The sequence below is a fragment of the Amblyomma mixtum genome, chromosome 5, assembly GCF_055824585.1.
Source record: "Amblyomma mixtum isolate Tamu chromosome 5, ASM5582458v1, whole genome shotgun sequence".
NCBI classification, from domain to species: Eukaryota; Metazoa; Arthropoda; class Arachnida; order Ixodida; family Ixodidae; genus Amblyomma; species Amblyomma mixtum.
In genome coordinates, this window is record NC_143016.1 from 14845318 (window position 1) to 14857687 (window position 12370).

Consider the following 12370-nt stretch of genomic DNA (forward strand, 5'->3'; position numbering starts at 1 on the left):
CAGTACTCCTCTCAGCGCATCGGCATCAACCATTAATATAGGGCAGACGATTCGATAGAAATCAAGCCTTATCTGCATTTCAGTTGCCCCTGCTTTTTGCTCTGATAGCCAGTGCGGCTTTTTTTTTCTTTTGTGCTGGACCACTGTGAGATCTCTCCATTTCATCTGATAGGTTTCCTGCCATATCCATCAATGAACATTTGATCAATCAATTAAACCATATGACTCGCGCCTCACAACAGATAAGGCTTCTAAAAAGAGAATAGGCTTGTGCGTGTTGGTAATTCATGCTTAAAAAGAAACTACAGCGGTTGGTTGGTTTATGGGGTTTAACGTCCCAAAGCAACTCAGGCTATGAGAGACGCCGTAGTGAAGGGCTCCGGAAATTTCGACCACCTGGGGTTCTTTAACGTGCACTGACATCGCACAGTACACGGGCCTCTAGAATTTCTCCTCCAAAGAAATTCAACCGCCGCGGCCGGGATCGAAACTATAGCCCGCAGATGAAGACGAGATGAGAGCCAATACACGGACAAGCGCTAGTCAGTGCCTTGTGTCTCATCTCGTATTGATTTGCGTGCAGTTTTTTTTCTGAAGCCTCTAACACACGTGAAAAAAAAAAAACGTAATAAAAAAATTGGCTTGATGATAGCTCACACTGCAAGTGAGTCTGCGGTCTAACACGTATAATCTAATCTGCACCCCCCCCCCCCCCCCCCAATAAAAAAAAAAACGAAATTTCGCGAAGCTTTTCTCTGCATTTTGTTACCAGCCCTCAATTTTAGGTGTGTTAATTAAAGCTATAATCTGGGTGAGTTGGTTCATAGCTTGAAAGGGGTACGTACTTGCGCGAAAGACAGGACGAAAACAAAGAAACACAAACGACATGTACAATGCGCATTGCGCATTGTCCATGTCGTTTGTGTTTCTTTGTTTTCGTCCCGTCTTTCGCGCAAGTACGTACCCCTTTTAAATTTAGGTGTGGTTTGAGGCAGTTATTCTCAACTTATTTTCAGTTTATTTTCGTAGAAACGCAGCATTTTAACTGGTAGCATGTCTTCCCCAGCCATCCGGAGAATTTTACCTACATTCGACTAAGAGAAATCGTTTGACGAAACAAAGAAAATGTTGTCATATTCTTTAACACGTGTGAATGGAAGCACATGGAAGTTGCCGATTAAAGAATTTCACCTGACTTTACCACAAGTCTAGTAATTAAGGAATAATTGTAATATCACGTACTCATGTCGTTAATCGGGAGACGACGGCGGGAGGCACAGATGATCAATTTGCCTAAGTCGATGTAACTTTTTCGTTGCCATGCAGGACGTGATAATCATGTGTCTCGTGTGTTTATTAAGCGTGTACATGGAATAATGAGCCTGCTTTGTAGACATTTGCAAATTCAACTAGGTTTTTCTGTAGCACAATCTGAGCATGCCATGTTCACGTTGAATAGACCACATATTCAATCTCACAAAGATCGAAGTCGAAGAACGGAGAAGCACTCAGATAGAAAAGGAACCGAAGAAACAATTCAGAAAATAACGAGGAGTTGCCGTTGTATTTTTTCGCGGCATTTGACCTAACTTCTTTGGAATGACGCCCTTAATTTTGAAATCAGCCGCGATGTACTCTGCAGAAACCATTTGTTTCTCTTTCTCTTTGGCTTGCTTCAGTGTATGTGCTTGAACGTTCACTCAACTCAAACTGTACACAGCTCAAACAAAGCTGCCATGTCATATGAATCTCAGCAAGCACTTAGCCTTAAATCACTGACACAGAGCTCTTTCCAAAGCTTTCAGCGCTTTAAATGGAGGATTTTGCCTACTCACTTAAAAAGGAGAGAGCAGTTCATATCGAGAGCTTTTAGACTGCGCACGCCAAGCCTACTTGCAAGAGATGTTTCTGACATTATTATTGACTTGTTCTTTGAACTGAGTTTCCTTCATTTCTTTTCATGTCAGCGGTGATGTCCTCTTCAAATGCTAAGCTTATTTTTCCTCAGAAGATACACCGAAGTCGCTTGCTTTTGGGTCCAAGACGAAGTTTAAGGTGGCCAAGGTCCGCCGCGTCAAGTGGGAGCACTATCGTGGGAGACTTGGCGGTGTAGGGGGCCGGACTCTTGTACAGGAAAGCTCAGCGCCCAACTGCAAATATCGAAGAGGCCCCTTTCGCAAACCGAGACGACGTCACGTCTTACACAGCACTGCCGAACAGAACACACACGACATGAGAACGTCAATGGAAGCGAGCTGTTGGAAGACCCGGCCTGATGAGGATTGGCCATGCTTCCACCTGGCGCGAACACGGTGACAAGAGGAGCGGGGTATGGAGCTTCGTTCTACACGCCACGCAGTTTGCTTGTTCACGGTCTCCCGCTTTAGTCGCGCGAGTTTGCCTCATCGACTAAGCGTGGCCGAGGAAACTTCAGAGGTACGAGCGTTGCGCTGCCTCACCAACGTGAGACGATTGGTTACTGGAGTTGAGTAGGGGGCAACCGAGGAGTCTCCGGTTTGCTATACTTGGCGATAAGGACAGACGAAAACGGCGTAGAAGGTCCACCCGCGCTATAGGTGCGTGTTATACACTTGGCGGTATTGTCGTCCCTCTTGGAAAGAGTCCACTCGCTTATGGAACACACTTTTTACAGCGACCTTAGTATTCACGCATTGAAGGAAGCCTACAGCAAGACCACCGAAACAATGGCAGCGCTCTCAGCTATGTTTGTTTTGCCGTTTCAGCGGTGCCTCTTTGCTTCAACACTCAGACAACACGTCACCATTAGGAGAGCTGCTCAATTGGGGCAAAAATCTCGTTGTGTCGCGAAAATTCGAGGAGTTATTGTCTTGGAGAAATTTTCATCGCTCTAGAGAGTGACCTGCCTGCCTTGCGTTTCAAGGTGCAATGCTCATTATAAGGCAGACAGATCGACGTTTGCTGCGCACTCACATAAACAGGCCGTTACGATTGATCTCTCACTGAACAAACACGGTCGTCGACGGCTCCTAACCCGTACACTCTTTTTTTTCTTTGGAGATGGCATCCCCTGTGTACTCTCACCGGCACATTCTTTTGCGCACAGCGTGTGCAGTGCAAGCACTCAGTCAATAAGCCCGTGCACGTCGGGCGGCGACGGGCGACGCTGGCTTGTCCCTCACAATGCGGCACGTACAGAGTGATGCGCGACACACTGTTCGTTCGGCGCCTCTTCCGTCCCAGCGGCGGTTGCGGCGAACGAGCCGTCCCTTGTCCTCTCCTCCCGTCCGAAGCGAGGGGGGCGGAAAGAGAGAGGGGGGCTACACAGGCAGCAGCAAGGGAAGTCTTCACCGGCGCATCAGGTAGTTGATGATGTCGATGCAGCGCACCACCTCGTACTCGAGGATGAGGCTGCAGGCGATGAAGACGAAGTAGAGGAAGAACATGACCATCGCCAGGCCGACGTTCATGCGCCAGCGGAAGAGCGCGATGGTGATGATCACGAAGAGCAGCATCATAAAGAGGATGAAGATGGAGCAGGCCATGCCGCTGCTGCTCACCGTCACCGGCCCGTAGATCATGCACGACAGAAGCCACGGCAGCGGGAGCCTGCAACGCGTCATAATGGGATTTAGCATAATAAGCACGGGCAAGCACGTGAAAATCACTGATCAGTCATTGTCTCATCGACGATGATTATGTGCAGGTATCTTTTCACTTGCTGCGCGCAGTTGTAAATCCAACGTGAATACCACCGGCGCTCGACGCACTCTAGAGACAACAGAGCCATTTGCCGCAACCGCTTAGCTCCAACTACGATGCTATTTGGACCGCCTCGCGCATGCGTAGTTTGTTACTGGTGTCGGCGACAGAACATTAACTGTATACTTAAAAAGTAGGTAGACACTGAACAGGTAGATAGCATGGAAATGAAAGACAAAGAGGTTGCGCAAAAGATTCTGGTTGGTTGCCCTGCGCTGTAGGAAAGGGGAGAATGAATGTAAAGGGAGAGAGATCAAGAGGTGGTCGAAACACGAAGGACCGATCATGCGCAGCTGTGAAAACCTTTCGCCTAAGGGCGACACCGTCAAGAAGCTAACTGGCGCATGGCAGGACGTTGGCGCTGACGGCTCGACATGATGGTAGCGGGACTTTCTCAGTGCACCGCCAAGTGTAACCGGAGGTTAACTCCCGTGAACTAGGTGTGCGGCAAGAATGACAGACCTACCATGTACTATAGCAGGCAGTTGAGTGCGTCGGAACTGTGCGAGATACTGGCTTCACAGTCTAGCAGGGTGGGTTGTAGAAATGAACTGCACCGGAAGGAATGACCCCGGAAAAAAAAAAAAAAAGCCCTGGTGGGAACGGCCTCTAGGGAAAAAACGGCCTCTAGATAAAATACGAGCAGACGGCTTTGTATAAGGAAGTTACAAGAGAGTTAAAACCGGATGGTATGTGTCCTACGTTTTGCAGCAAACCTTCAATTGTTGTGGTCCTGGAAATGTATTATGCAAGTAAGTCTTGGAGACAGCGTTGCATAAAATACCGACTCGGTACTGGGGCATCTCCACGGTTATCGTTGCTTCTTCAGAACGTAAGACGTCGTTGGCTCTCTACACTGTTGAGTGACTATGACAGTCCGCGCTTCCGAGCCTCCTGACACATCCATATTTAAACTGGCCAAGTGGGAAAATTCGCATCGTTGGAGGATAGATGGTATGCGATCGCGGAAGTTACCATGCCGTTATCTCGCTTCACTCGCCTATAGCTTCTCGCCTATAGTTGATGGCTGGTGCACTGAAACCAGTGCACTGCGTTCAGTCCCACATACCAATACATTTTGTTTCACGATGCGCTTGACTGTATTGTGATCATGTGACTTTTCATGACACCAGTTTTCAGACATCCACTTTGTAATTTCATAAGCAGCGTTTTCTTTGTAACCCGTTTTATACAGGGCTGCAACTCCAGCAATCAGGACCAGACTGAAATCTTTGTGGCAGTCCAACCGTCGGAACTACGGGTTCTGATGGCTGGAATAATCAGAGCCGATGGTTCCAACAAAACCATGGGTTATGTGAGCGTTGGAAGTTTTGGGACTTTTTTTGTTCGGAAACTGGCCATTAATTCCGTCGACATTTATTTCTGGGATTTTTTTTTGTGGTGTGCATTATTTCCGGAACCTGACAGGGCATTTGCCCGTTCAGCCAGTAACGTCAACATACCCGATCACACTACGGGTGTGTGGTCGCTCTCGGTCACCGGCGTATTCTTAAAAAAAATAATAATAATAATAATTGACATTTTTAACGCGATTTGTGTCAAGAGCTAACCAGAATGTTTCGTCCTCAGATGACTGCCTGTTATGCGTCACCTCGCTGCGAGAGTGCTCCCATTGGGCACTTGTGTCGGCCAAGGAAACTTGAGTTGTATATCTGAGCGTCATCTTTATTCTTTGCGCCAGATGTCGCTATAGCTATGCATTCTTTTGAATCTTCTCATGTATCTGTATCTAAAGTGAGAGTTTAATTCTATTTCTTATATATGTTAAGAAACAAAAGTTGTCAGGTCTACCTTCTACATGAGCATCAGGCCACATCGCAGTCTTTAGTCTGCTTGCCGATGTCCTGTGCTGAACAAGTAGGCGTCCAGAAAAACTTTACTGCGCTCCAAGCAAAAAAAAGAAATTAAAAAAAAATCCAGCAAACTGCGTCCGCAGCACGGTTTCGCTCTTAGTTTCCAACTCTCTTCCCAGCATCATCTTCTCTTGTCTGCTGTCGTTAGGTTAGGTTAGGTTAGGTTAGGTTAGGTTAGGTTAGGTTAGGTTAGGTTAGGTTAGGTTAGGTTAGGTTAGGTTAGGTTAGGTTAGGTTAGGTTAGGTTAGGTTAGGTTAGGTTAGGTTAGGTTGATCATCATTTCTATGTTTTTTTTAAATTTTCGGCCAGCATGTCGAGTGTCATTTTGAAGATGTGCGAGCTATTCCAAATAGTCACTCATCCGCCACATCATAGTTTATTTGTTAAAGTGCGAAGCACTTATGCTCTCCCGCCTAGGGCTGGACTGATAGCGATGACCGTAAGCTTCAGTGATACGTGCCGAGCACCAGCATACTCTACGCAGGGTCATTACGTTACGCAACGGGGAAGCCTCAGTTGCCCAAGCCGATGCAGTCCACGTTCTCGAACGTGAGGGCGCCAACAACGTCCTACGCAGCAGGCGCGCATTGGGAACGAGTGCTAGGTTTCTGAGTAGCTTGCCCTGGCAGGCAGAGCTTACTGCGCATGATCGCGCGAACCGACGCTGTCCATGGATGTTGCGATGGAGACAGATATTATGACACGTTCGGCTGTGCAGCATTGTTTCCATTTACCCGATGTCGGCTGCGCTGCGCTACTAGTTAGGAATATGCTGCATTAGTTCAGAACTTATTGTCATCCAGAGGAGGATAAATATGGCGCAGGTTCAGGTCAGGCAAGTTGTCGTCCCAGCTGGGAAGGCTGGCTTCCGCAACGTCGCCGCTCTGCCACCACCGAACCGCCTTTTTTTTCGGTCATGGCAGCCTGTTTGCTTTCGACAAAGACGGCACGGGCACTGGCCGTGCCCATAATAGAAGAGCTGTGCAAAGACTTCGCGCTATTTTTTCCACGCCGAACCGCTCCATCGGTCTAGACAAGTCTGCTCACGTCTGCACCTTCAACAGGAGAAAATTGCCGGATCAGAGAGAACCTGTACGCTGCCCTACGGTGGCACACATCACTGCGCAAGTGGTCCTCTCACTGAATGGATCCTTATTTGTGAGCACTTTTTACTTTTTTTTTCTGCAACTTTCCTTCACTTGTGGAAAACATTTCGTTGCCGGAATACTCAAACAGGTCGTTCACGGTGAGCTTGTCGCAGGCCGAATATTAACCAGGACTAGTTGCCGTGATATCTTCACCGCTGTCACGCAGCGAGGTGGCACAGATGCAGAGCTGCATGGTTGGCTTTCTTTTATTCGTTTTTTTATTTTGTTTTCCTCTTCTCTGCGTATTCAGAACAGCATTATGGGTCGGTCATTGCCTTCACAGGCATGCTGCGAGATGGTAAATGCATACAAAGTTATGCTGCTTGTTGGGTCCTCGCTGGTCGCTTTGACTGGGTCATTGAACCCATAAAACAGTCGGCGAATCGTAAGCTAGACTGTGCCAAGCTAGAAAAAAAAAAAACAAGAAGAAAGTCGCGGAATGTTTACAAAAAACGTAAGAAGAGTATTAACTGCTTCAAAAAGCGCTGAAAAACGGGAAGCAGAACAACAGAGAAAAAGGAAGATGAATAGGCCGCCTTTTAGCGATGGTTTGGCGCAAGTACTGAAGAATCAGTTAGCCGCAGGAAAAGCCTGCCTATAACAAAGGTGGACAGTACATCATGGCCACAGTAATAGCCGCAGGTCATCCTCACAACCGTGATGTGCCGCATATATGCGCAAGCAGAGAGGTACCCACCCTACGGCCACGTCGAAGATATTACTTCCGACCGAACTGGACACGGCCATGTCGCCGAATCCCTTGCGGGCCACGAGGACGCTAGTGATGAGGTCCGGGATGCTCGTGCCTGCCGCCAGGAAGGTCAGGCCCATCACCTGCCGCCAGAGTGCGCATGAGTCAGGGACCAACACCCCTTATGTATTTCGGTGTTCCCACACCAAAAAAAGAAAAAGAGAGAGAGAGCATGTAAGTGCGTCCAGAGAGCTATTTCCTCACAAGTATTTTCATTCGGCTGTTGCGGCCAGTGCACTATCCTCTGATTTGATGCCGTTGTTTTTTTGTAAGTTGCGATATTTTCTAGGCTAACCAAGGAGAGTGCATGAGCTCTCACCAACGAGGTTTTGTTTTCGCGGAAGTGCTTCTTTATCGGCGCTCTAGCATTCGCACGTAAATGGTGGCTGGCTAGTACTGGCAGTTAGAACATCTTACGATGCCTCTTACCAACCCTCTCCCCCTTTTTTTTAGAATTTTGTGACTGCTTTATTTTTTTTTCATAGCGTACTTCCATTTGTTTTGTTTGTTTGTCTTTCTGATTTAGATGCGTCAGTCCTCCAGTAAAGGTTGGTTTTCCATTAACATACAATTGTTGCAGAAAAGCAAGCTTGCCGTAAGAAGGCTTCAACAAGGGGGTTTTAGAGCGCTAGAAGGGCCCCGGAAAAATGCTTAACCGCCTAAGGGAGGTCACGCGTAAATGCTGATGTTGTCGTCTAAACAAAAAAACAAAAAACTGAGCAGGACAACACATCTTTTCACCTGTTTGTGTTCTGTTCGAAACATCGTAACACGTTTGACGTCCCATATTTGTTCTGTCTCATTTTTCCTCCCACTTAACTGCTCTTTGAGGACGCATTGTGGAAGTGTTAAGCAAATCCAGCAAAGATTTGTGGGATCTGCTGATGAGGGTGTTAAATTTTGACAAGTCTGAATTTTAAATTATCAAATGCACAATGACAATATAAGTGATGCCTTATAAGTTATAATTCTTATGCCAGCATACTTGACGGGCACAAAAAGAAGCAGAGAAAAGCTTTCATTTTGCACTCACAAATAACTTTAAAATAGAGCTGTAGAAAGCGTAGCCTGTCAGCGTGCCGTCTGCAAGACAAGTCTCAGACTTGTCTCCATGCTTTATTGCAAGCCTAAACAACAATGCTGCAGTACCTGACTGCGAAGTCGTTCTGCTTTTGGCGAAAAAAAAGTACACGCATTCAAAATTATACGAAAGCAGATAGTAAACATTGTTACGCCGTGATGAGGGCAGGCTGGTAGAAGAGCATGAAGGAGGGTAGACAAAATAAAAAGTGTATAGAAAAAACAACAGTGCCTTTCATTGTAGTTTTTGGTTAATTTTCTATGGCTCCTTGCCGAAGACAGTGGCCCACGCAAGGTAACCGAACACATTTAGCTCGTTGAAACTCCTCGAGGCTGGAACACAGGGAAGCCGAAGCTTCCGACAGAAGCTTCCAGCGAAGCTGGCAGCTTCGGCTTCCCTAGCCACTTCTCTCTTACACGAAGCTGCTGTCAACGGGAGCATTCATGCATCTGCTGTGCCGTCCGTTATGTATTAACCACCAACGTCTTAGACCAGCGTAACGAACGATGTGTGCGCACGACTACAGTCGCATGCAACTCAAGAACGAAGCGATTTTTCCCCATCAAAGGACCCCCTTTCCAGTCAATGGCGTCGGCCGATCCTCGTGAAGCTGCTAGAGTGACAATGCAGGAAGTGGCAGATGAAAGTGGATTGTCCCCTGCCTGCATTGTCGGGCTGCTCCCTCCATTGTCACGCTAGCAGACTCATGAGAATCACTGACGCCGTTGGTTGGAAGGGAGTCCTTTGATGGGGAAAAGTCGCTTCGTTATTGAGTTGTATCCTACTATAGTAGGCTTAATTTACGCCATAGAACAAACGAAGAGAAAAATGAAAGCCAGAAGAGGGTGCAATGGAGGAGGTACAATGGGGGAGGTGCATTGGAGTAGGAGCATACCTCGGTGGGGATGCCGAGCGTGTGACCGACCACGGTGGCCCACCAGACCATGAGATAAGAGAAGATGGCGATCCACGCGATGCTGCCCAGGAAAGAGCCGGCCACGAACTTCACCTTTTCCTGCACGAACAACGGAATCTATAGAGGGTACCACCTCGCCGGAGGCATTGGGCACAAAGTCACTGTTCCCTGCCATCCTCCTCCTCCAAACCCTAACGCCGGAAGCGATTCCGCGCCAGCCACTTTAAGCGGCCAGGCACGCACTCCGGCCGATGCATCAGCTGAAATCCCGCAAGGCGCCACTGCCGACCACGAAAGGCTTCCTCTCCGTTAGTTCTTCTTTGTTTGCTTCGGACTTGCAATGCAGCGGTGAAGTTTCCAAAGTGAGGGAAAGGAAAATAAGGAAAGGCAGAAGGCAAGTCGCGAGAACGGTTTTATTCATGGCTCTGTCACTTATTCCGATAGGCTGCCGCCGCTGCACGAGGCTTTCCACGCCTGACGCGTTGCACTCTTTTTTGTTCATAGTTTGGGTTTCCTTCTTCGACGCGGCGCTGAAAGGAATATATTTCCCGAATATAATAGGGCGCGTGGGGACGTCGGAAAAGAAAAAATAAATAGTCAAAGTGAATGCGAAACTTTCTGTGCTCTCTGAAGGCGTTTTCGCGCGTTGTCGGAGCCAAAAAAAATATATAAAAGAACTAAAGTTTTGTCCTCCAGGATGCCGGTGCCGTTGGCCTGCCTTAGTCCCCACACGAAACGAACGCGCGTGCCGTTAAATTATGCATTCGTTTTGTGGCGCACTGCTGGTGGCGTCGTGCTGAGCGCTCTCTCTCTCGAGCTTCCGAAGCTTCCTTTTACGTTGTCCCGTTTATCGCCGTTGTTATATTTTGTTACTGAGAGAAGCATCCCTCAGCGCGCGCGCGCTCCGTTGCAGGTCAAGCATGACCGACGGTGGGCATGCATTACGCAGATTGTTCGTCGCCCCAAGGATTACGCTGTTGTCGTCGAGCAGCGTCTTTATAAGGTTTGCAAGCGCTTACATTACTTGCGTTCTTCACGATTATTATATATAAGCGAATGTAAACGTCCGTTTACATTTATGTCCACTTTTCGGGGCTATTATTACTGCCAGAAAAACAGCACGTGTCGACGAGTGGATTTAAACGTCTATTTACGATTACGTCCACTTCTTTGTGGCTATTCTTAGCGCAAGAAGAACCGCACGTGTCGACGAGTGGAGATGCTTGATGGAAAAAGACTTGTTCGAGGAACGTTAGGTAGAATTCACTGTTGACACCGCTGGCGTACTTAGCCGAGTAGCTTGATAGGATAGTGCGAAGAGACCAGCGCAGACACTTCTGTTATGTGACATGACCGACTTCTAAGAGCTAGGTTGAGAGTGTTGTTCTCGTGCTTTTATGTTCCTCGACTAAATATCTATTAAAGATATCGCGAAGGGAATGGTGCGTGTTTAGGCGAGGACAAGCAGAAGCTTCACACGAATCTGCATTTAAGTTTCTCGAGCTTTAAAGAAGAAAAAAAAAAGTGCAATTTATTCGTGTTTCGCGTTTGTTCTTTTTGACACGTGTTTTAACGACCTTGCGAACACTCGCTTATTATATCAAATGTTGGCTTTTTTATTGAACGTTCTTGTTGGCTGACTACGCATGGTTGATTGATTTTTATGCTCCAAAGCAATACTGACTGCGATTAGACTGAGATTTTTTTTTTTAACCCGAACCAAATCTCAGTACATGGGCTCTGTCTGCGTCAACTAATCGTACACATTTTTCCCAGATTGTGAACCAACTAGCCCACGAAATAGTCTTACTTGACCCTGCGCTCTGTGTGCCCATACTGAGCAGCCAGATTCATTACAGCACTGCTCAAGAGTACTATCAAGAATACTATAAACATCCAATTAATAAAATTACTGGTAACTAAACGTATACGCTATTGGGTTTTGCCATTAGTAATCTCGACGAACATGCTACGCATACATTTACACAGAGGATATTTCAGTGCTTGGGGTTCAATGTAGCAGAACAATGGTGCAAATTCTAAAATGGTTCATGACAAACAATCGCATGTTCGTAATACGCGGAACCACGCTTTCTGCGGGAGGAATAAAATAATTGCGCCGGTGGTCTGTTGACTGAGTTGGTTATTTGTAACGATTCGGAGTCTGTACCTATACACATAGAAGCCTCCGCAAAAAAAAAAAAAAGATTTCAAAGTTTTTCGCGAGGAAACGAGAGCGTTTTTCGACGTTTCTGCCTTCGAGAATAACGCTCTCCGCGTTTAAGTAACACCCTCCGCCTCATCGATTGTCGGAGAAGACGTAGAATTTCTCAAACTTAACTGGAGAGAAAAGTGGCGCCACCGACCGCTATGCGAATTGCGCGTCATCCCCTGCGGTAATTTCGGGAAGATGTGGTTTTGGTTTGGTTTGGTTTAGTTTGGTTTAGTTTATGGGGTTTAACGTCCCAAAGCGACTCCGGCTATGAGAGGCGCCGTAGTGAGAGGCTCCAGAAATTTCGACCACCTGGGGTCCTTTAACGTCCACTGACATCTCTCTGTGCACGGGCCTCTGGAATTTCGCCTCCATCGAAATTCGACCACCGCGTCCGGGATCGAATCCGCGTCTTTCGGGCCAGACCGAGCGACCTAACCACTGAGCCACAGCGGCGGCGGAAGATGTGGTTTTGGGCCGAAAACGTCGATTCTGCGTCGGAATTGGTAGCCGTGCTGCAATACTCTCCTCTGCGCGCAGATTAAGTTAAGCTAATAGTGCGTTTTTCATTTCAATAAATTTAACGCAAGTGAATGTTCGGTGAAAAGCTCGTAGGAGAATTTTCGCTGCATTTCTTGGAGGTTTGC

General features: G+C 47.3%; 1 protein-coding gene across 5 annotated transcripts in view; it reads right to left on the reverse strand.

The window, feature by feature from the left end:
• Positions 1 to 943: 943 nt before the first annotated feature.
• The window catches only part of Nckx30C (solute carrier family 24 member Nckx30C), a 197517-nt gene continuing 186090 nt past the window's right edge, over positions 944 to 12370 (reverse strand). For all 5 annotated transcript variants that reach the window (XM_089543428.1, XM_089543424.1, XM_089543427.1 and 2 more), the window contains 3 exons: positions 9491 to 9610; positions 7461 to 7597; positions 944 to 3588 (listed from right to left, as the gene is read on the reverse strand). In XM_089543428.1, the coding sequence (XP_089399554.1) occupies positions 3327 to 3588; positions 7461 to 7597; positions 9491 to 9610 (519 nt within the window). In that variant the 3' untranslated portion in view covers positions 944 to 3326. The remainder of the gene's footprint in view (positions 3589 to 7460; positions 7598 to 9490; positions 9611 to 12370) is intronic.